The 26,216-nt window shown below is 33.0% G+C and overlaps 1 protein-coding gene across 14 annotated transcripts in view; it reads left to right on the top strand.

Moving 5' to 3' along the window:
- Heph (polypyrimidine tract-binding protein 1 heph) overlaps positions 1–26,216 on the top strand; it is a 710,257-nt gene that overhangs the window by 670,362 nt on the left and 13,679 nt on the right. For 9 of the 14 annotated variants that reach the window (XM_076780654.1, XM_076780652.1, XM_076780641.1 and 6 more), the window contains 4 exons: positions 3,001–3,059; positions 13,522–13,750; positions 20,312–20,386; positions 25,297–25,514. In XM_076780654.1, the coding sequence (XP_076636769.1) occupies positions 3,001–3,059; positions 13,522–13,750; positions 20,312–20,386; positions 25,297–25,514 (581 nt within the window). The remainder of the gene's footprint in view (positions 1–3,000; positions 3,060–13,521; positions 13,751–20,311; positions 20,387–25,296; positions 25,515–26,216) is intronic. The other 5 variants (XM_076780645.1, XM_076780649.1, XM_076780642.1 and 2 more) reach the window with 4 other exon arrangements.

Raw genomic sequence — 26,216 nt, 5'->3', positions numbered from 1 at the left:
CGAAAATGGTTGACTTTCCAGCGTTCATCGACGCTCGTGTCGTCGATTCGAAGAACGTCGCCCTCGGTTACGCGCCCTTTTAACCCTTTGACCTGTGAATTTGTTCATCCAATATAAAAAAAAAAATCGTCGAACTACAAATTACTCGAAATACCGCGTATAGTATTTTTCTAAATTCAACAGGAAATTTCATGGAATGCAACAGTGTTTCCTAATGGTAAATTTAGAAAAAATAAAATATATAATTCATCTTGTAATGAATTACGAAAAATAGGGGAAATTAATGGAACAAATATAAAATGCAAATATCTTATTAAAGTAAAAACTCCAATTAACTCGAGCTTGGAGTATGAATACCTATTCTGTATATAAATTGTTTTATGTTAAAAAGAAAAAAAAAATACAAGATAATTGAGTCTGAAATATGATCTTGCAATGAATTATGAAAAATGGGGGAAATTAATAGAACAAATATAAAATGCAAATATTTTATTAAAATAAAGACTCCAATTAACTCAAGTTTGGAGTATGGATACTATTCTGTACATAAATTGTTTTATATTAAAAAGAAGAACAAAATACAACATAATTGAGTAAGAAATATGATCTTGCAATGAATTATGAAAAATAAGAAAAATTAATCCTAAAGTTTAAGGTGAATTAACTCAAGTTTGAACACCTATTTTTTATATAAAGTGTTTTCGTTTAGAAAATAAAAATACAACATAATTCAGTATGTAATATGGTCTAATGAATTATGAAAAATGGGGGCAAATTAATAGAACAAATATAAAATGCAAATATTTTATTAAAATAAAGACTCCAATTAACTCAAGTTTGGAGTATGGATACCTATTCTGTATATAAATTGTTTTATGTTAAAAAGAAAAAAAAAATACAAGATAATTGAGTATGAAATATGACCTTGCAATGAATTATGAAAAATAAGAAAAATTAATCCTAAAGTTTAAGGTGAATTAACTCAAGTTTGAACACCTATTTTTTATATAAAGTGTTTTCGTTTAGAAAATAAAAATACAACATAATTCAGTATGTAATATGGTCTAATAAATTATGAAAAATGGGGGCAAATTAATAGAACAAATAAAAAATGCCAATATTTTATTAAAATAAAGACTCCAATTAACTCAAGTTTGGAGTATGAATACCTATTCTGTATATAAATTGTTTTATATTAAAAAAAAGAACAAAATACAACATAATTGAGTAAGAAATATAATCTTGCAATGAATTATGAAAAATAAGAAAAATTAATCCTAAAGTTTAAGGTGAATTAACTCAAGTTTGAACACCTATTTTTTATATAAAGTGTTTTCGTTTAGAAAATAAAAATACAACATAATTCAGTATGTAATATGGTCTAATAAATTATGAAAAATGGGGGCAAATTAATAGAATAAATATAAAATGCAAACTCCTTGAATTTGAGAAGGCAAGAATTTGTGAATTTGTTCGTCCAATTTTTTAAAATATCGTCGAACGAATTCGATATAAATTACCCGAAATACCGCGTATATTTCGAATTACAAAAATGTTGCGGTCGAAAGAATCGGCCCGGACGAAGAGTCGTGTAATTCGAAACGTTCTTCGAAAAAATAAATAAAAAAATTCGATGGACGGTGCTCGTTGGAACGAAAGTTAATAAAAATCGGCGACGACCGGTCGACTGAATTTCATTTCGGAATATTTATAACGCTAATGTTGGATTTCCGCGCGCGTAAAAACACTGGTCCACATTTTCCACCCTCCTCCCCCTTTCGATATAATGCGACAACGAGGTATGAAGTTTTTCGCCGGCGGCAGCGTTATTCAATTCCCATCGTTATTTGATCGCCACGCGAGTCGTAACAGTAATAAAAATTCCCCGCGGAGGAGAAAAGTGTCCGACGACGCAACATATTACCGTGAAAACGGGCTCCCTTTATTTCCATTTAATTTCGGCTTCGTTTAATTTCCGTCCGCAACCTGCAAACCGGGCCGCGAAGTTTCGAAAATCGAACAACAGTCGCCTCCGGGCTGCGAATATTTTTTTTTTTATTCTACATGCACGTTGCATAAGAAAAGGTTCGCTTGGAATCTCGTAACATGACGAAATAATTCATAAATTATCGTGCAAAACAATCGGGTAAAAGTTGTTGATTTTTTGGGGAGCTTACCTAACTTTTATTAAACGAATTAATAAATTATGATGTTCTTAGGTGAAATAATAAACCTTCCAGAAGAAAGTAACGTTGCCATTTTAATAGAAAAACAAAATTAAATATCTTAAGAAATTACGAATGAAAACTGTGTATTTTTTTGGATATGATTTCGAAATTTGTGGTTTGTGGTAAATATAGACAAGATGACCTTGAATTAACCTTGCCATTTGACATTTTTTAAATCATATTTCTCTTCTACTGTAATGAATCTTATATTCTTTTGTTTTTTATCAAAATATAAGTCACATTTATACAGAATGGTCGACCACCCCTGGAAAAAATTGTAATGGGAGATTCTAGAAGCCAAAATAAGACGAAAATCTAGAATACTAATTTGTTAATTGAGGCTTCGTTAAAAAGTTATTAACGTTTAAAGTTCCGCCTGTGAGACGGCAATCTGCGTTCGCGCCATAGCTGCACACTTCGACTTTAAACGTTAATAACTTTCTAACGGAGCCTCCATCAACAAATTAGTATTCTTGATTTTCGACTCATTTTGGTCTCCAGAATCTCCCATTACAATTTTTTCCAGGGGTTCAGACTTTATTTGGTATAATACTTTTTTATATAAAATTTAATTCTAAATTCGAAAGGAACTATTAAAAGTGTCCATATCTTGATAAAAAAATAATGTAAAACCAGTTACAAGCACCTTGAAATTTTTAATACAACAAATAATTTACGAGTTATTTGAAATCGTTACGTTACGAGACTCACCCTGTACAATTTAGTATACTAGATTAATTTTGGTATTAACGTTTTGTTTGTCTCGTTTCAGGTACTTTCCAGGCATTAATACAGTACGCGGACATGCTGTCAGCGCAAACTGCAAAACTCGTAAGTATCAACTTGGACTTTGGCCCCACGATTCTGTTCTCCCCCAAACTACGGTCCTTTTAATTTTTCCCGTGCACGTGGAATTCTCTTCGCGGAGTTTATCTACAGTCCCCCGGGACGGATCGAAATTTTTCCCGGAATATTTTCAGAAACACCCATAAATTAAAAACTCCCAGATGCTACGCCCGGAAATAATGCAAATTTTCATCGCTACCCGGTACATTCTCCCCGCGTGCAGTCCTAAACTGTCCCTTTTTACGAATGTCCCTTATGCGCTATTCAGACTACATCTCTCTCTCGAATTATTCTGTTCGTAATGAATTTAAAGCGTCGAAAAATTGGAGTAACAAAAAAATACAATAAAACGATGGTCTGCTGGAAAAGTAAACAAAGACAATTCGCAGCCTCTGCATTTAAACAAATTCGAACTTTGAACTCGCCATTTCGTTTATATTTATTTGTAAATATTTTCCAGTCTTAAACTGTACCTTTTCGCTAAAATCGAGCACAGTGAAAGCGACAAACACGTGTGTTAATCAAGAGTGAAATCGATACGAAAGGAATTCTGTAAATCAGATGCTCGATAGAGGAAGATATCTCTGTAATTAGTGTTGCAGACGAGTTATGCGAAGCACGCGAAAAATAAACGAACAAAATATGTCGGTAAATACCGTTGAGCAATACTTGGACGATCGATTTAACTGATTCTACAAACTATGTTACAAAGAAATTATAGTATTTACTATAAATTCGATTATTTAGAGACGAGTCAATGTTTACTTCTAATTTCTATTTCATTTTATCTTCTGAAAGCTCACACAAATATTTAAAGTGTCTCGAATACTTCTTAAATGAAGTGATGTAGTTTCTTTTTCGGTTTCATGTTGACTATTTCGAGTGTCTTCAACAATTTTCAACATTTTTACGAGAAAAAGATTGTATGTACTTCTTAAATGAAGTGACATGCTGACTATTTCGAATGTCTTCAACAATTTTCAACTTTTTACGCGAAGAAAATTGTGTGTACTTCTTAAATGAAGTGACATGTTGACTATTTCGAATGTCTTCAACAATTTTCAACTTTTTACGCGAAGAAAATTGTGTGTACTTCTTAAATGAAGTGACATGCTGACTATTTCGAATGTCTTCAACAATTTTCAACTTTTTACGCGAAGAAAATTGTGTGTACTTCTTAAATGAAGTGACTTGTTGACTATTTCGAGTGCCTTCAACAATTTTCAACAATTTTCCACATTTTTACGCGAAGAAAATTGTGTGTACTTCTTAAATGAAGTGTCATGTTGACTATTTCGAATGTCTTCAACAATTTTCAACAGTTTTCAACAATTTTCAACATTTTTACGTGAAGAAAATTGTGTGCACTTCTTAAATGAAGTGACATGCTGACTATTTCGAATGTCTTCAACAATTTTCAACATTTTTACGTGAAGAAAATTGTGTGAACTTCTTAAATGAAGTGACGTAGTTTCTTTTTCAGGTTCATGTTGACTATTTCGAGTATCATCAACAATTTTCAACATTTTTACGCGAAAAGAATTGTGTGAACTTCTTAAATGAAGTGACATGCTGACTATTTCGAATGTCTTCAACAATTTTCAACAATTTTCAACAATTTTCAACAGTTTTCAACAATTTTCAACATTTTTACGCGAAGAAAATTGTGTGTACTTCTTAAATGAAGTGACATAGTTTCTTTTTCAGTTTCATGTTGACTATTTCGAGTATCTTCAACAATTTTCAACACTTTTACGCGAAGAAAATTGTGTGTACTTTTTAGATGAAACAAAAAAACACGTAAACAGAAGAAGATATGTTTAATATTGCACAGTTGTGCACAGATGCGGATAATTTGTTAAAAAGTGATCTAAATTCGCAGAATGGAATCGCGGACGATGCATTGTCTTTCAGAAAATTGATTTTGAATGGCTCATGAATATGCGTGAGCTGGATGGTGACGTCTGAGTGGTTCTCAATATAAACACAACGATCCTTTGTTTCGAAAACAAAGCTCCATACGCGAAATCGAATTCTACTCTTTTTATTTATCCAAGAAGAAACATTCAACGTTAGATCCTTCGTCGAATTTAAAGAGGATAATAGAACTTTTAACAACTGAAAATACACATCTGTGCAAGCGTTGCTGTAGGAAATTCAATTATTTCTGAGTCACTAAAACATTCTATAATTCGAAAAGATAAATGTAATGTAATTTAATTCTGTAATTTCGTAGAATATTCGAACAGAATTTAGTTATTCTTACATCTCGAAAATTCGATGTTACATTTCACCTTTCACCCTCTGCCACAGGATTTCCGTTTTCGGATTTGCTTTTTTTACGAAAATCCTCTTAGATATAAGTCCCTGTTCTATCAGCGAACGCAATCGATCAAAGTTTACAGAGTTTCGAATGTCAATCGAAGAAAAATGTTATTTTGTATAATTTCACGTTTTAGCGAGACCGTGCGCCGTGTTTGCGCGCGGAAGAAAGTAAATTTAATCAACCGTCCGCGTTTTAAGCGAGTTCACTCGATGAATCGGTCCTCTATTATTCCATTAATTCATGAATTTTAAACATCTAGAAACTTCGAGACTTCCGATCGAATTAAAATATTTTCTAATTTCAATTTTGCATCGTAATACGCGCCGGCGACGTTGTAAATAAAATTAATAAAACTCCCAACGTCGCTCTTGGCAATTTTCTTCGAGGGTCAACAGAGTTGACAATTTTCTCGTAACGCGTTTCGAAAAAGTCTCGGCAGAACTCGCAGTGGAGGACGAAGATGGAGCTTTCGTGTTTGTTTTTTCTTTTTTCGTTAATCAGTTTCGCAAAAAACGGTTCGCTTTACAGACCGTGTTCCTCTGACTTTGGTTAAATTGCAAAATTGCATTCGCGAGGCGACCGTCAGAAACGAACCGACAAAGGTTTTTTTCTGGCCGCGGATGAGCCGTTTGGGGGAGGGACGCAGGAAGGAAAAACGGATTTTCCCTCGGTCGAAGGGGCGGATACGGTAGTGGGGATGCGTGGTAAACAATCGATGCAGGAACGATGGAAACTCTCTCGCGGTAATCGAATTTCTTTGGTCGTTCGAGTGCGGACGAACGAGTTCTCTGCGTTGCCGGCGAATTCGATTACAGCAGGAAAATTCGAATCCGCGCCGCGTTTTATTAGCCAGCGTGCACGCCGGTGGAAGATCGCGAAAATTCGCGAAATTTCTCGGACGCCGGAAATCACGCTTCAAAACGGCTGTCTCGAACCACGAAATTTTACTTCCGCGTACGTTGCATTCATAATTGTCCTCTTTCTTCAACCCCTTGGCGTACTATTTAACACTAGATTTACGGGCATTAATCGCACGTATATTTACTGATACCTCTCGTGTTGACGATTACCTTAAAATACGATTTTTCTTTTAATTAGAATACGTATTCACGTCATTGCATCAAACAAATTCAACGTAAGATGTTAGAAAATAATATTTACGTGTTCTGCAATTTTAAATATGGAATCTGACATCCGTCAAATTGACGGTTTCTGTAAATCTAGTGTTAATTTCGAATGATTTGTCAAACCTATTTAGTTTTTAAATTTGTTCGTACGAGGAATGACCGCGAAAAAAATATAAGTTTGTTTTATGAATACTTCGTAAATGTAAAAATGTATGTTAATGTATGTATGAATTTTATATATTTCATTTTTTATTAGTAAATTGTATTATAATATTAGGCATGGTTGTGTTGATTACAAATGAAAAACAAATTTTAAAGAAAAATTGACAGGGGACAGGTGCAAAAATTAGAAAATTTCAAATCGTTTTGGAAAAATTATTTTTAGCTGCGAGGATCAATTACAATAATTTTTGGTGAATAGACATACCCTCGGAATCCTAATCGTTTTAAAAAAAAAAATTCGAGTAGGTGGACAAATTTTTCGACAAAATTAAAAAATTTCAAATCGTTCTAAAAAAAATATTTTTGACTGCAGGGGTCAATTACAATCATTTTTGGTCAAATGGCATACCCCCGAAATACTACCCACTTTCGAGAAAAAAATTCCTTTCCGAAAATATAATTTCCGGCCAGAAATGTCACTCTAAAATTTCGTGCTTTTCTTTAAAATGTCATAACTTTTGAACGGATTGGAGGATTTTAATGTTCAAAAAAGCAAATTACGCGTATTTTGATGGAGAATATGTACAAATTGTAAAAATATTCGAAAAGTTGATCCTTGACCCCGTAAAATGAGAAAAACCTCATAAAAATGGTCAAATTTTCAAACGGCCATAACTTCTACAATACTGAATATATTATACTGAAATTTTGGAAGAAAGTAGAGCCCATGTATACCTACAAAAAAGTATTAAACAACTTTTCTGTAGAGCGTCAAACAAAATTACTAAAAATGAAAAACGAATTTTTAAGAAAAATCGACAGGGGGTAGGTGCCTAAATTTTTCGACGAAGAAAAAAAATTTCAAATCGTTTTGAAAAAATTATTTTTAGTTGCAGGGGTAAATTACAATCATTTTTGGTCATTAGACATACCCCTCAAATTCAACTCACTTTTGAGAAAAAAAATCGAGTAGGTGCTGAAATTTTTCGACGAAAAAAAAATTTTCCAAATCGTTCTAAAAAAATTATTTTTAGTCAGAGAGGTTTATTAGAATCATTTTTGATCATTACACATACCCCCGAAATCCTACCCACTTTCGAGAAAAAAAATCGAGTAGGTGCTGAAATTTTTTGACGAAAAAAAAATTTTCCAAATCGTTCTAAAAAAATTATTTTTAGTCAGAGAGGTTTATTAGAATCATTTTTGGTCATTACACATACCCCCGAAATCCTACGCACTTTCGAGAAAAAAATTCTTTTACGAAAATATAATGTCTGACCATACCGTCGATATGTTTCACTGAATTTTCATGCGAATCTTTAAAACATCATAACTTTTGAACGGATTGACGGATTTTAATGTTCAAAAAAGCAAAATACGCGTATTTTGATGGAGAATATGTACAAATTGTAAAAATATTCGAAAAGTTGATCCTTGACCCCGCAAAATGAGAAAATCCCCATAAAAGTGGTTCAATTTTCCAACGACCATAACTCCTACAATACTGAATATATTAGAATGAAATTTTGGGAGGAAGTGGAGCTCATGTATACCTACAAAAAAGTATTAAACAACTTTTCTGTAGGACGTCAAACGAAAGTACTAAAAATCAAAAACGAATTTTTAAGAAAAATCGACAATTTTTCATCGAAAAAGAAAATTTTCAAATTGTTCCAAAAAAATTATTTTTAGCTGCGGGGTCCAATTACAAACATTTTTGGTGAATAGACATACCATCGAATTCCTACGTACTTTCGAGAAAAAAATTCGTTACTGAAAATATAATGCCTGATCATAAATGTTTCCCCGAAATGTCATGTGTATGTTTAAAACGTCATAACTCTTGAACGGATTGGAGGATTTTAATGTTTAAAAAGCCAAATTACGCGTATTTTGATGGAGAATAAAGAAAAATTACAAAAATATTCAAAAACTTGTGTTTTAACCCCGTAAATCATCATTTACGAATCATTTTCATGAGGGGCCCTCGATAACCTTCGCTATCGATGTTTCCAAGTAATTATCTGTTTTCTAGGATTGTAACTACAATTTACACATAGCTAGTTGCCAATACTACAATTTACATACACTTAGCAACATGTATAATAAATTATGCTCACAAAATCCTAGAAAGATTACCTCGAAACAAGTACAGCGAACGTTATCGGGGGTCCCTCGTGAAAATGATCGAGTTACGCACACACACACGATAGGCTCCCCTTTTCCCGTGGAAGCTACTCGAAAAAAATTTCACTAGCCAGGCGATATTAAAATAATTTAATTTCAGTTATCCGGTGGACTTTGTTAACCGAAATTACTTATTCTTTGTACGTCAGCGAGCCCGTACCACGTCGTTTCGACCAGCTGATGAAAAAGGAGGATATTGCGTTCCCGCGAAATATACACGACTCCTCGCTACGCGTTTCTAACGGATTTTTAATTTTCAAGCCCGATGTCGTTTCCGGCCGAGTAATCAGTTTAAAATTATTTTAGTCTCAGCGGTTCTCTACTTTCCGCGTAAGCAATTAATTAACCGGTACGCGCTTTCTGTAAAGCGACCGTTCATAATTAGAACGGGAATTCTTTCGCTGAAATTAACGGGGATTAACAAACAAACGTCGCTGTCGGGATATTTCGAGGGGAAATTCGGGCAACAGTCCGGCGAAATTAAATTGGAAATCAGATAAAGGAGCTGTGTAACATGTTTACGGTGTGACGTGCATGTCGCGAGTAAAGCTGCAGAAATGACGTTTCAAAACGGATTCTCATTTAGAATTCCCTCCATTCGAAGAACAAGAAAAATATCGCGACAGGCAATCCCTAAATAAATACTTTCAAGCATCGAGTAACATACTCGAGAGTAGTCCGAACAAGATACGAGCGTACGTGTTCTGTGCTATCCAATCGGACCTATAACCTCCTTGATCCATAGATCATTACTCTCAGTACTCTCAGAGAAATGACTAGAGCCCCCTCACCGTTATTCGAGTCGTAAAAGAATATAGTAGACTACAGTTGACATAAGGTCGTTTCCTCTTTCTTATTATTTCTATGACGAATCCCCATAAACCAAGTTTACACATGTCTCGATCATATCACGAGAAATACGAGGAATTAAATAGAATCCACGTTAGGACGTTGCAGAAATTAATTTCTCGAATATTTTACACTAAAACTGGTTTCGAATATTTATTTCTGTGCACACCATTATTCTTCTGGAGTATTTGAAGCACTGTTCACTGTATCTCGAATTTCCCCCGTTCTCAACGTATGAAATTCATTAGAAATTATATTAGACGTTGATGTTTTGTTAACTTTTAACCGTACTAAAAATATACGATTTTATTAGTTACATCTGCCGCTCAAAAGTTTGTATCATCTTCCAATTTTATACAGGGTGTTCGGCCACCTCTGGGAAAAATTTTAATGGGGGATTCTGGAGGCCAAAATAAGACGAAAATGAAGAATACCAATTTGTTGATGGAGGCTTCGTTAAAAAGTTGACAATCAAATTCAAAAATTTCAAATCATTCTGGAAAAATTATATTTGGATGCGGGGGTCGATTACAATCATTTTCGGTGAATACACATACCTTCGAAATCCTATCCACTTTCGAGAAAAAAAATCGGTTAGGTGCTGAAATTTTTCGGCGAAAAAAAAATTTTTCAAATCGTTCTAAAAAAATTATTTTTGATTGCAGTGATCAATTATAGTCATTTTTGGTCAATAGACATACCCTCGAATTCCTAATCATTTTCGAGAAAAAAATTCCTTACCGAAAATATAATGTCTGACCATACCGTCGATACATTTCACTGAATTTTCATGCGAATCTTTAAAACGTCATAACTTCTGAACGGATTGGACGATTTTAATGTTCAAAAAGCCAAACGCCGCGTATTTTAATGTAGAATGTGTAGCAATTATAAAAATATTCGAAAAGTTGTTCCTTGACCACCTAAAATGAGAAAAACCCCATGAAAGTGGTCCAATTTTCAAACAGCCATAACTCCTACAATAGTGAATATATTTCAATGAAACTTTTTGCTGAAGTAGAGCTCATGGGTACCTACAAAAAAGTATTAAACAAATTTTCGATACAGCGTCAGACAAAATTACTAAAAATAAAAAACGAATTTTTAAGAAAAATCGACAGGGGGTAGGTGCCTAAATTTTTCGACGAAACAAAAATATTTGAAATCGTTCCAAAGAAATTATTTTCAGTTGCGGAGGTCAATTACAATTATTTTTTATGAATAGACATATCCCCGAAATCCTACGTATTTCCGAGAAAAAAATTCAGGAAGGGGGACAAATTTATCGATAAAATTAAAAATTTTCAAATCATTCTGGAAAAATTATTTTCGTTTGCGTGGGTCAATTACAATCATTTTTGGTGAATAGACATACCCCCGAAATCCTATCCACTTTCGAGAAAAAAATTCGAATAGGTGCCAAAATTATTCGGCGAAAAAAATTTTTTTCAAATCGTTTTAAAAAAATTATTTTCAGTTACAGGGGTCAATTACAATCATTTTTGGTCAATACATATACCCCTGAAATCCTACTCACTTTCGAGAAAAAAATTCTTTACTGGAAATGTAATATCTGACCAGAAAAGTTACCCTGAAATTTCATGCAAATCTTTAAAACATCATAACTTCTGAACGGATTGGACGATTTTAATGTTCAAAGAGCCAAACGCCGCGTATTTTAGTGTAGAATATGTAGCAATTATAAAAATATTCGAAAAGTTGTTCCTTGACCACCTAAAATGAGAAAAACCCCATAAAAGTGGTCCAATTTTCAAACAGCCATAACTCCTACAATAGTGAATATATTTCAATGAAACTTTTTGCTGAAGTAGAGCTCATGGGTACCTACAAAAAAGTATTAAACAAATTTTCCATACAGCGTCAGACAAAATTACTAAAAATAAAAAACGAATTTTTAAGAAAAATCGACAGGGGGTAGGTGCCTAAATTTTTCGACGAAAAAAAAATTTTCAAATCGTTCTGGAAAAATTATGTTTAGCTAGAATGGTCTATTATAATAATTTTTTGTGAGTAGACATAACCCCGAATTCCTAACCACTTTCGAGAAAAAAATTCTTTACCGAAAATATACTGTGTGGCCGCAAATGTTTTTATAACTTTTTAACGAAGCCTCAATCAACAAATTAGTATCCTTGATTTTCGTCTTATTTTGGCCTCTAGAATCTCCCATTAACATTTTTCCCAGGGGTGGCTGAACACCCTCTATATTTCGATTACTTCTCGTTAAAAATAAGTGTGTGTGTTAGGATCGTTCAAAATTACATTTTAAGGGGTGTGGTATTTTGATTGTACGAAGCATAATAAATTTGAAACACTGTCAAAGGGTTGTGTTTCTATAATTATTAAAATTTTAAATGATTGCATGTTGGTTCTCTCTAATAAACTCCTTCATGTTCGAAGAATTTTTTGTTGTTGGTGATGATTATGTATAACTAAAAATCAGGTACTATATTATACTTTTTTTTAACAAAATTTATGCCGTAATATTTGAGGTAGATTAATAATACTGCTGGGGGCATCTTTACATTGCATCGTCAAATTTTTGAATTTGATTGTTAACTTTTTAACGAAGCCTCCATCAACAAATTGGTATTCTTGATTTTCGTCTTGTTTTGGCCTCTAGAATCTCCCATTAACATTTTTCCCAGGGGTGGCTGAACACCCTCTATATTTCAATTACTTCTCGTTAAAAATAAGTGTGTGTTTTAGGATCGTTCAAAATTTTAAGGGGCGTGGTATTTTGATTGTACGAAGCATAATAAATTTGAAACACTGTCAAAGCTCGTTTCCTCTTTCTTATTATTTCTATGACGAATTCCCATAAACCAAGTTTACACATGTCTCGATCATATCACGAGAAATACGAGGAATTAAATAGAATCCACGTTAGGACGTTGCAGAAATTAATTTCTCGAATATTTTACACTAAAACTGGTTTCGAATATTTATTTCTGTGCACACTATTATTCTTCTGGAGTATTTCAAGCACTGTTCAGTGTATCTCGAATTTCCCCTGTTCTCATATTTTGAAAAGTTCCGTGTCTGTCCCGAAAGGTAGCCTCGAACCATACCTGTGCACAGGCAGGCAGGTAATTATGTATGAAATTCATTAGCCCGTGTAAATGGCCGGCGGAGGAGTACAGTCAAACATACGTGTAGTCCATACGTACACAGGCGTGCATGTTGCAACAACGCAGGGCAAGCAATGCGTACGCAAGTTAAGCACGCTGCCAAGTTTGCTTAGACGCGTTACGAGGATGTATACGCGCTTGGTCCACCCACACACGCGGCTCGAACGTGCATATATAATTAAACCATGTCTTTCCACCTCGATTGCATTGTTACAATTACATTAGGCGAGCTAATGGTCGTTGTTATTAACAGAGATTAAATAGCGACTGTTTTTGAGATGATCTAATCTAATGAAAAATATACTGGGGGATTCTGGAGGTAAAAATAAGACGAAAATGAAGAATACCAATTTGTCGATGGAGGCTTCGTTAAAAAGTTATTAACGTTTGAAGTTGCGCCTGTGAAACGGCGATCTGCGAGCAGCTGCGCGCGCATGATAGTTTGCACACTTTGACTTTAAACGTTAATAACTTTTTAACGAAGCCTCGATCGAGAAATTGGTATTCTTCATTTTCGTCTTATTTTGATCTCTAGAGTCTATTATTAAAATTTTTCCCAGATCAGATTAAACAAAAAGGATGCGAGTGAATATTCTTTTGTTAACGAGTTTTTTAATTTTGGTTTTTCTTTCCGTCTGTTTCAGTCGCTGGAGGGTCAGAACATTTACAATTCCTGTTGTACGTTGCGCATCGATTACAGCAAGATGCAGAATTTGAACGTGAAATACAACAACGACAAATCGAGGGATTATACCAACCCCACCCTCCCCACTGGTGACGCAAATTTGGACGCGGCGTCTCTGGCTCTGGGCGGTGAGCTTCTTCCACAATTGCTGATGGGTGCTGGATCGCAACCACGAGCTAGAATACCTGGTTAGTAGCAAGGATTTTCACCGGTTTGACTAAAACCCGTGAGAATTGATCTGGATGTGTTTGACTAACCATTTATGGGTCAATCATATTTGTTCGAATTTAAATATAATTTAATCCACGCGATATTACGGATGATTTAATTGGAAAATGACTCTTCAGGCTAAAATAAGTTTGTTCAAAAGGACAAGAATGGGTGCAATAAAATGGGAAAAAATTTAACAAAATTGTGACTCACCCCCCTTTTCTAATTTTGCCTGCATCATATTTGAATTTGAACAAAATTCTTTGCAATAGAAATATATACAATATAATCCACGCAATGTTGTAGAGATGGTTTAATTGCAAGTGATTTTTCAGAGTAAAATAAGTTTGTTCAAAAGGGCAAGAATGGGTGCAATAAAATGGGAAAAAATTTAACAAAATTGTGACTCACCCCCCTTTTCTAATTTTGCCTGGACTGCATCATATTTGAATTTGAACAAAATTCTTTGCAATAGAAATATATACAATATAATCCACGCAATGTTATAGAGATGGTTTAATTGCAAGTGATTTTTCAGAGTAAAATAAGTTTGTTCAAAAGGACAAGAATGGGTGCAATAAAATGGGAAAAAATTTAACAAAATTGTGACTCACCCCCCTTTTCTAATTTTGCCTGGACTGCATCATATTTGAATTTGAACAAAATTCTTTGCAATAGAAATATATACAATATAATCCACGCAATGTTGTAGAGATGGTTTAATTGCAAAATGATTTTTCAGAGTAAAATAAGTTTGTTCAAAAGGACAAGAATGGGTGCAATAAAATGGGAAAAAATTTAACAAAATTGTGACTCACCCCCCTTTTCTAATTTTGCCTGGACTGCATCATATTTGAATTTGAACAAAATTCTTTGCAATAGAAATATATACAATATAATCCACGCAACGTTATAGAGATGGTTTAATTGCAAAATGATTTTTCAGAGTAAAACAAGTTTGTTCAAAAGGGCAAGAATTTATTTGAACACTATATTTTCAGTTAAAATAGGAACTAATTTAACAAAATTGTGATCCATCCTCCTTTTCTATTTTTGCATGGACTACATCATACTTGAATTTCAACAAAATTCTTTGCAAAGAATGATCGATACGTGGAACGATTTTAATAATCATATTGGTAATTCTAAATTTGTTCCAATAGAAATAGAGATGGTTTAATTACAAAATGGCTTTTCAGACTAAAATAGTTTTGTTTAAAAGGGGACAGTCTTTGATAAGAATTTACTTAAACATTATATTTCCAATTAAAATGGGAAGAAATTTTATCAAAATTGTGACTTATCCTGCTTTCCTTCTCATTTTGCCTGGACATCATATTTGAATTTGAACAAAATTCTTTGCAAAAAATAATCGATACGTGTAGTGACTCTCACGTACCTAATTAATTACTGACTCGAAGCTGGGGAATTTTCAATCAGATAAGTTACATTCCAACGCGATGAACGTTGATAAGGTTGAAATACAATATTTATATAATTTTTTAAATTCGTTAGAATTATTTTTCGAATCACCAACAACACAAAGAGTTTTTCGAATGTCGTAGAAACTAAACATACCCCTGTTGACGAACCCAAATTTTTAAACAATATCACAACACTTAATAACACTTTTTTTTATCGAGAATTCAAAAATAAATATTTATATTGGAACGAGTTTTCCACTAATTAGTAACAACCCTTAAATTCGACATTTTTATCTCTTCGTTTTGAAACAGATGGTCCATATTTCACTTTTTTATCGAGGATTGAAAGATAAATTATTAACGACATAGAATAAATACACTTCAAAAATAATTATTAAAACATTATTGCTTCCGAGTAATATTCGAAACCACGTGAAACGGAGCATAGTTATTGAAATTGACTCGTTAATCGTAAGTATACATTGAACTTGATCCCGTCTCTAACGATAATTGAAAGTTCTATCGAAAGATCCTTTGTTTGGCGCTCGGCGAGAGATTCCGACGTTGTCGCTTGTATAATTTAAACTTCTATGGGTGTCTTAAAAATTCCCTCGTCCCTTCGTTGATCCCACGATACGGTTAACTATACGCCCGTAACTATTCGGAACTTTGGACATCTCCCTGGCGCTTCTTCTCCCTATTCATCGGATGGCTAAGAGACGATAACGTCGTTAAGATAAAATTTAATTAACACCCGGGTTACGCGGACGCCCGGGGTAATAATAGTGGGGAATACAATAATGAAGAAGCAACTGTCTCGTGCCTGGCCAAAGTATCTATGAAATGAAATTTTCGAGAAGTTTCGTAAACCGAGGCCCCCGCGAGTTTAACAGAAAATTGCCGGAGCGTGCCTGTTTTTTTCATTATGAAAATTCAATTCCCCGGATTTTCACCCGGCCACTGTTATCCTGTGTGATTCCATTATTCCGCACGAGCCCGCGGGGTCTGCACGGTTTGCTTTTCAAAACGTTCCTCTTTTTTACAACCCCCCACTCAGGAGGGAAAAGGAAAGAAAAACTATATTTTTTTTAACCTATGTCTATTTTTAATCGCGACTCGTTCGCCATTTTTCCTACGATCTTCCTGCAAATTCTTCTTTAAGGGGGATGTATTCACCCTCTATTTCATCAAACTCACTGTTGGGGTAAATTTTACTCGCGAGCAAAATGAATACAAATTTTAGTAAACTGATTTTTTTAAAATCTCGTTTGTCTGTTTTGGTTTCGATCTTTCTGTAAATTCTTATTAGGGGGTATATTTACCCTTATTTCATCAAGCTCACTGTCGGGGCAAATTTTATTCACGAGCAAAATGAATACAAATTTTAGTAAACTGATTTCTATTTTTTTTTAATCCCGTTTGTCTGTTTTGGTTTCGATCTTTCTGTAAATTTTTTTTAGGGGATGTGTTCACCCCTATTTCATCAAGGTAAATTTTATTTCAAGATAATGAACAGAAATTGTTGAAAACTAATTTCTATTTTTTTTAAACCGTATATATCTATTTTTCCTTCAATCTTGTTACAAATTCTTCTGGGGGATGTTTACCCTTATTTCATCAAGCTCACTGTCTGGGTAAATTTTATTCACGAGCAAAATGAATACAAATTTTAGTAAACTGATTTCTATTTTTTTTTAATCCCGTTTGGCTGTTTTGGTTTCGATCTTTCTGTGAATTCTTGTTCGAGGGGGATGTATTCACCCTCTATTTCATCAAACTCACTGTTGGGGTAAATTTTACTCACTAGCAAAATTAATACAAATTTTAGTAAACTGATTTTTTTTTAATTGCATTTGTCTGTTTTGGTTTCGATTTTTCAGTGAATTCTTTTTAGGGGATGTGTTCACCCTCCATTTCATCAAACTCACTGTTGGGGTAAATTTTACTCACGAGCAAAATGAATGCAAATTTTAGTAAACTGATTTTTTTTTAATTGCATTTGTCTGTTTTGGTTTCGATTTTTCTGTGAATTCTTTTTAGGGGATGTGTTCACCCCTATTTCATCAAGGTAAATTTTATTTCAAGATAATGAATACAAATTGTTGAAAACTAATTTCTATTTTTTTTAAACCGTATATATCTATTTTTCCTTCAATCTTGTTACAAATTCTACTTTAAGGGGGATGTATTCACCCTCTATTTCATCAAACTCACTGTTGGGGTAAATTTTACTCGCGAGCAAAATGAATACAAATTTTAGTAAACTGATTTTTTTTTAATTGCATTTGTCTGTTTTGGTTTCGATTTTTCTGTAAATTCTTGTTCGAGGGGGATGTATTCACCCCTATTTCATCAAGCTCATTGTCTAGGCAAATTTTATTCACGAACAAAATGAATCCAAATTTTAGTAAACTGATTTCTATTTTTATTTAATTTCATTTGTCTGTTTTGGTTTCGATCTTTCTGTAAATTCTTTTTAGGGGATGTGTTCACCCCTATTTCATCAAGGTAAATTTTATTTCAAGATAATGAATACAAATTGTTGAAAACTAATTTCTATTTTTTTTAAACCGTATATATCTATTTTTCCTTCAATCTTGTTACAAATTCTTCTGGGGGGATGTTTACCCTTATTTCATCAAGCTCACTGTCTGAGTAAATTTTATTCACGAGCAAAATGAATACAAATTTTAGTAAACTGATTTCTATTTTTTTTTAATCCCGTTTGTCTGTTTTGGTTTCGATCTTTCTGTGAATTCTTGTTCGAGGGGGATGTATTCACCCCTATTTCATCAAGCTCATTGTCTAGGCAAATTTTATCCACGAACAAAATGAATATAAATTCTAGTAAACTGATTTCTATTTTTATTTAATTTCATTTGTCTGTTTTGGTTTCGATCTTTCTGTAAATTCTTCTACAGGGGGATGTGTTCACCCCTGCTCACTGTCTGGGTAAATTTTATTCACGAGAAAAATGAATATAAATTCTAGTAAACTGATTTCTATTTTTTTTTAATCCCGTTTGTCTGTTTTGGTTTCGATCTTTCTGTGAATTCTTGTTCGAGGGGGATGTATTCACCCCTATTTCATCAAGCTCACTGTCGGGGCAAATTTTACTCACGAGCAAAATTAATACAACTTTTAGTAAACTAATTTTCTTTTAATCCCGTTTGCCTGTTTTGCTTTCGATTTTTCTGTAAATTCTTCTTAGGGGATGTGTTCACCCCTATTTCATCAAGATAAATTTTATTTCAAGATAATGAATACAAATTGTTGAAAACTAATTTCTATTATTTTTTAAACCGTATATATCTACTTTTCCTTCAATCTCGTTACAAATTCTTCTAGGGGGATGTTTACCCTTATTTCATCAAGGTAAATTTTATTCTCGAATATTGAATACAAATTGTAGAAAACTAATTTCTATTATCTTTAACCCATATATGTCTATTTTTCCTTTAATCTTGTTACAAATTCTTCTAGGGGGAATGTTTACCCCTATTTCGTCGAGCTTACTGTCTAAGCAAATTTTATTCACGACCAATAAATGACAAATTGTAGATTGATTCGTATGCTTCTATACACGTATTATTCATACATTTTTTAAATTAATTATCAAACCCACGATTAAAATTTGAAAAGTGCAAAATTTTAAAAATCCTCTTTTCTATTTTTCTGTAAATTGCAAAAATGCACAATATATTAATGACTCTCTTCCTTCATATTTACGTATTATTTATATATTTAAAAATTATTTCTCACTTTTTACCCTGTCATTCTAGAATATCAGGGTTGATTTTTCGCCCAGAATTCTCCAGACTTTTGACTGACAATGTTATAATTATACTCATTGAATTACCATTGTTAAAATTTTCATTCGACGTTCGAACTTTTTATAAAATCGATTTAATTAACCAGTTACATTTTACATCGATTTTCCCTGTCACGTAGCGTGTGCGTAGTTTTCGTGGAGCGGTGGAGCAACGTACGGATCGATGAACCCGACCGGAAAATCGATCGATCAATTAGCTTCGCGATTTCCGAGCGTTCAGTCCATTAGAATTAATTATATTAATAGCAATACCGACTCGTTTCTGTCATTCGGACGTTATGATAAATTGTTATTCCGTGTCTGCGCGAACCACCGCGTCTCCCTGCCTCCCAATTTGCCGCTCGTTTTCAGCTCCATTTTCGAGCGGAATCGAATTCTGTGCGGTCAGACGGTATTATTTCCTTGGGTAAATTAATTAATTGCACCGCAACGAGAAAACGTGATACCACGTCGATCGATGCGACCCGAACGTTTCGATTTTCTCGTGGTTATTCATCCCTCGTTCTCCTTCCCCTTTTATTTCTCGTTTTTCCCCCCCCTTTCTCAAATTTTTTTCACCAAAGATCCAGAATTTCGATAGAAAATAAGGTAAACATCCCCACTCTACACTTGTCTTATTTTAATTGTCATTTAAATATTTTCTCATCGCAGTCTTTGTTTAAAAAAATTTCTGTCGAAATTGGAGGGTTGAAACTTTTCACGATTTTTGTTTTTCCTCTGTTTTCTCAATTTTTCCAAAGTTTCAAGCCTAGAGAATAAAAGTGAACATCCCCAGTCTCCACTTTTTTATTTTATTTGTCTCACTCGCGTTTTAAATATTTTTTCATCTCAATATTTGTCTCGAAAAATGTTAATTAAATGTACGAACGTAAGGAAAGTTTGATTTTCTCAAAATTGGAATTCCTTTTCCTTTTCCAGAATTTCGAATAGAAAAAATAGAGTAAACATCTCCTAAACTGTACACTTTTTTATTTTGATTCTCTTTATCCTCAAAAATATTAAAGAAATATACGTAAGAAAATTTTTATTTCTGTTAAAATTGGAAGGGTGCTCGAAGCATTTGAGCAGCAATGTACGAACATTTGAAATTAAATTTTTACGACGATATCGATAAATTATTTCCAGTGACGAATAAAAAGAAAGTCCTTCGACGAACTTCAGACTTTAATTTGTAACAATTGGTTCGGTCAATATTTCGTCTCATTTGTTTCACTAACGCTTGACTCAAATTATTAGGAATGTTACACGAAAAGTTTCATGTCATACATTGTAATTTGTTGAAGATACTATTGACCGGGGAAATGTTCTCATGTGGTTTCATAACGAGGATCGAAACGTTCAAGGACAACAGACTTACAGTGAGTAACGAAAATATTAGAGAAAATATCAGTATGGACAAAGTTCACTATTTAAAAAATATTCATTGCATTGCAGTTTAACAAAATTATACGACTTCTCGAAAAAGATTCGTTAAATAAATTTACGAAAAGATAGAGAAACATTAAACAAACATCTACACGAATTCGAACACGATTATTGCAATTTTATTAGACGTTGATGTTTTGTTAACTTTTAACTGTACTAAAAATATACGAATTTATTAGTTACATCTGCCGCTCAAAAGTTTGTATCATCTTCCAATTTTATACAGGGTGTTCAGTCAACCCTGGGAAAAATTGTAACGAGGGATTCTAGGGACCAAAATAAGACGAAAATCAAGAATACCAATTTGTCGATGGAGGCTTCGTTAAAAAGTTAACAATCAAATTCAAAAATTTCAAATCATTCTGGAAAAATTATATATAGATGCGGGGGTCGATTACAATCATTTTTGGTGAATACACATACCTTCGAAATCCTATCTACTTTTGAGAAAAAAAATCGGATAGGTGCTGAAATTTTTCGGCGAAAAAAAAATTTTTCAAATCGTTCTAAAAAAATTATTTTCGGTTGTAGTGATCAATTATAATCATTTTTGGTCAATAGACATACCCTCGAAATCCTAACCATTTTCGAGAAAAAAATTCCTTAACGAAAATATGATGTCTGACCATACCGTCGATATGTTTCACTGAATTTTCATGCGAATCTTTAAAACGTCATAACTTCTGAACGGATTGGATGATTTTAATGTTCAAAAAGCCAAACGCCGCGTATTTTAGTGTAGAATATGTAGCAATTATAAAAATATTCGAAAAGTTGTTCCTTGACCCCGTAATTTTAAAAAAACCCTAAAAAAATGGTCCAATTTTCAAACAGCCATAACTCCTACAATAGTGAATATATTTCAATGAAACTTTTTGCTGAAGTAGAGCTCATGGGTACCTACAAAAAAGTATTAAACAAATTTTCCATGTAGCGTCAAACAAAATTACTAAAAATAAAAAACTAATTTTTAAAAAAAGTCGACAGGGGGTAGGTGCCTAAATTTTTCGGCGAAAAAAAAAATTTTCAAATCGTTCTGGAAAAATTATGTTTAGCTAGAATGGTCTATTATAATAATTTTTTGTGAGTAGACATACCCCCGAATTCTTAACCACTTTCGAAAAAAAAATTCTTTACCGAAAATATACAGTGTGGCCGCAAATGTTTTTATAACTTTTTAACGAAGCCTCAATCGACAAATTAGTGTCCTTGATTTTCGTCTTATTTTGGCCTCTAGAATCTCCCATTAACATTTCTCCCAGGGGTGGCTGAACACCCTCTATATTTCGATTATTTCTCGTTAAAAATAAGTGTGTTTTAGGATCGTTCAAAATTACATTTTTAAGGGGTGTGGTATTTTGATTGTACGAAGCATAATAAATTTGAAACACTGTCAAAGGGTTGTGTTTCTATAATTATTAAAATTTTAAATGATTGCATGTTGGTTCTCTCTAATAAACTCCTTCATGTTCGAAGAATTTTTTGTTGTTGGTGATGATTATGTATAATTAAAAATCAGGTACTATATTATACTTTTTTTTAATAAAATTTATGCTGTAATATTTGGGGTAGATTAATAATACTGCTGGGGGCATCTTTACATTGCATCGTCTACTGAATATTTACACTATTTCGTGTTTTCTTAACAGCAGTGGATTCATAATTTTGCAGTTGAAATTTTCAAACGAGAAACTCATGAACTCGAGCAGAAAGGCAATTTTGTTTCCATTATATTTTCATCCTGCTGTGCCTCTCCAACCCCACAAAGTACAATTACAGTTAGGTTGCGGAAATAATCGACTTGGGCGATCGGGAGCAATTCCACGGTCAAAACCCTCCATTTTGTATCTTGTTTTTCCTCCCTCAAACACTCTCTGTCTTCCAGAGAAATACAGAAACGGTTAAACAAAGCCAAAGATTGGCAGAATTTCTATTAAAACAAAATAAACTGCTCATCGAAGATAATTTAAAATATTCCAAAGCATAACTTTTTTACAATGTAATGGAGACAAAAATGGAGAAGAATATGAGGGGAATATGGGGGTAAATAAATTTCAAAACATGTTGTAATTTGAGCTTGATGAAATGCAAGAGAAAGTAATTTAATTATCTACTTGTTTAATTTTTTAAAATTAAGATGAATTGGAGTACTGGTTTATAATATATGTTGCAATTCTGAGAGTTTGAAAAAGATTGAAATAGAAAAATTAATTTCTCTATAATATACAATTCTATTCAACCTTCTAACTTTTTGGTGTTCCTAATATGGTGTAATTCTGAACGTTTAAAATATAAAAATTAATTTCTCTACAATATAGAATTCCTATTTGTTCCTCCAAATTTTTGGTATTCCAAATATCTTGCAATTCTGAGAGTTTGGAATATAAAAATTAATTTCCTCACAATATACAAATCCAAATACATATTCCAAATATGCTGCAATTCTAAGAATTTAATAAATGCTAGTTTAAATTGAATAGATGCTAAATTTTGAGAGTTTGAAATATGGAAATTAATTTCCCTACGTTGCACAATTTTGTTTGTTTCTCTTTATGGTATTCTAAATATATGCAATTCTGAGAGTTTGAAGTTTCAAAATTAATTTCCCTATGATATACAATTCTATTCAACCTTCTAACTTTTTGGTGTTCCTAATATGGTGTAATTCTGAACGTTTGAAATATAAAAATTAATTTCTCTACAATATAGAATTCCTATTTGTTCCTCCAAATTTTTGGTATTCCAAATATCTTGCAATTCTGAGAGTTTGGAATATAAAAATTAATTTCCTCACAATATACAATTCCAAATACATATTCCAAATATGCTGCAATTCTAAGAATTTAATGAATGCTAGTTTAAATTGAATAGATGCTAAATTTTGAGAGTTTGAAATATGAAAATTAATTTCCCTACGTTGCACAATTTTGTTTGTTTCTCTTTATGGTATTCTAAATATATGTAATTCTGAAAATTTGAAATATAAAAATTAATTTCCCTACATTACACAATTTTATTTATTCCTTTTTTTGGTATTCCATAAATGCTAAATTCTGAGAGTTACAAATATAAAAATTAACTTCCCTACTATACCCAATTTCATTTATTCCTCTTTCTGGTATTCTAAATATGCGTAATTCTGAGAGTGTGAAATATGAAAATCAATTTCCCTACATTACACAATTTTATTTATTCCTTTTTTTGGTATTTCATAAATGCTAAATTCTGAGAGTTACAAATATAAAAATTAACTTCCCTACTATACCCAATTTTATTTATTCCTCTTTTTGGTATTCTAAGTATGTGTAATTCTGAGAGTGTGAAATATGAAAATCAATTTCCCTACATTACACAATTTTATTTATTCCTTTTTTTAGTATTTCATAAATGCTAAATTCTGAGAGTCATAAATATAATAATTAACTTCCCTACTATACCCAATTTTATGTACTCCTCTTTCTGGTATTCTAAATATGCGTAATTCTGAGAGTGTGAAATATGAAAATCAATTTCCCTACATTACACAATTTTATTTATTCCTTTTTTTGGTATTCCATAAATGCTAAATTCTGAGAGTCATAAATATAAAAATTAATTTCCCTACTATACTCAATTTTATGTACTCTTCTGGTATTCTAAATATGCGTAATTCTGAGAGTGTGAAATATGAAAATCAATTTCCCTACATTACACAATTTTATTTATTCCTTTTTTTGGTATTCCATAAATGCTAAATTCTGAGAGTTACAAATATAAAAATTAACTTCCCTACTATACCCAATTTTATTTACTCCTCTTTCTGGTATTCTAAATATGCGTAATTCTGAGAGTGTGAAATATGAAAATCAATTTCCCTACATTACACAATTTTATTTATTCCTTTTTTTGGTATTCCATAAATGCTAAATTCTGAGAGTTATAAATATAAAAATTAACTTCCCTACTATACTCAATTTTATGTACTCTTCTGGTATTCTAAATATGCGTAATTCTGAGAGTGTGAAATATGAAAATCAATTTCCCTACATTACACAATTTTATTTATTCCTTTTTTTGGTATTCCATAAATGCTAAATTCTGAGAGTTACAAATATAAAAATTAACTTCCCTACTATACCCAATTTTATTTATTCCTCTTTTTGGTATTCTAAGTATGTGTAATTCTGAGAGTGTGAAATATAAAAATTAATTTCCCTACATTACACAATTTTATTTATTCCTTTTTTTGGTATTTCATAAATGCTAAATTCTGAGAGTTACAAATATAAAAATTAACTTCCCTACTATACCCAATTTTATGTACTCATCTGGTATTCTAAATATGAATATTCTGAAATTTTGAAATATAAAAATTAATTTCCCTACATTACACAATTTTATTTATTCCTTTTTTTGGTATTCCATAAATGCTAAATTCTGAGAGTCATAAATATAAAAATTAACTTCCTTACTATACCCAATTTTATGTACTCCTCTTTCTGGTATTCTAAATATATGTAATTCTGAGAGTGTGAAATATGAAAATCAATTTCCCTACATTACACAATTTTATTTATTCCTTTTTTTGGTATTTCATAAATGCTAAATTCTGAGAGTTGTAAATATAAAAATTGCCTTACCTCCAATACCCAATTTTATGTACTCTTCTGGTATTCTAAATATGAATATTCTAAAAATTTGAAATATAAAAATGAATTCCCTGGACCTTAAAAAATATTTAACAGGTCGCTGGATCCCCCCAAGTCGATTGTTTCCTTGGACAATAGGCGATTAAAATGTCCAAACGCGCTAGCAAACGAGCTTTGTCAAACTATAATAACGATACGTTGTAAATTTCCTGAAGTAGAGTCCATTGCAGGGGCACCGGGTGTGCTTCCCACGCCCTTTGCGGCCATGCACGGTCTACCTTCGCCCTTGGCTGGGCCCTACAACGGGGTGCCGCCCGCTGGTGGATTAGCTGGCCTCGGTGGTTTCCCTCTCGGAGCTGCTGGCCTCGGTGTACGCGTGCCAACAAATACGCAAACATCCGCGGTGTTGCTCGTCAGTAACTTGAACGAAGAGGTAAGTGGCTCCGATGCCTGTTCGCGAGTTCGTTGCCAAACGAGCACGTCAAACGACATCCAACACACAAGCACGAAGAAAACTCAGAGATTCCGTTGTTCCCAGAAATTTTCAAAAGTGCTAAATTACCATTATCTCAAGAATCCTCGATCTTCTGAAAATTTGCTTCGTGGAAACATGATATTTTACAGAAAGTGTGCGTGGATTATCAAGAGTCACTAACGCGTATCGAATTCGAATAATTTCAACTTCGATTAAATCTTACTAAATAATCCCCACGAATTTTTGCGAAATATCGAATCTCACGCGAGGGCAACTTTTCTTCGTGTCTTCCTCCGCCATTGAAGCGGGCAGAACGTCGAAAAATCGTCTCGTTCGACACTGAGAGAAATGGTCGACGAGAAAAAAGTTTATTTCGACTATAATTTGTATGCTTTGGTAAAAATGATTTTCCAATATGAAATTGGCCATTTCTCCGAGTGTCCGCCAATTGTACACGAAACTGGCTTTAGGTACGTACCTATGAAAAAAAGAAAGAGTAACACAAATACGACGATGTGATTGCAACGTAGTGCTACGTAGGCAACCCTTGCAGTCTCCATCCCTCGACTCGAGCTTCCCTTGCCGAACGCTGTCCTCGATACGCTCTTTTCCGTATTTATTTGTCGCGTCTTTCGACTCGAGAATGGCGGACAAGGGGAA

This window comes from Colletes latitarsis, chromosome 13 (genome assembly GCF_051014445.1).
Source record: "Colletes latitarsis isolate SP2378_abdomen chromosome 13, iyColLati1, whole genome shotgun sequence".
In the NCBI taxonomy this organism is placed as follows: Eukaryota; Metazoa; Arthropoda; class Insecta; order Hymenoptera; family Colletidae; genus Colletes; species Colletes latitarsis.
The sequence above is the reverse complement of the archived record's forward strand: the minus strand, read 5'-3'. Positions and strand labels throughout refer to the sequence as shown.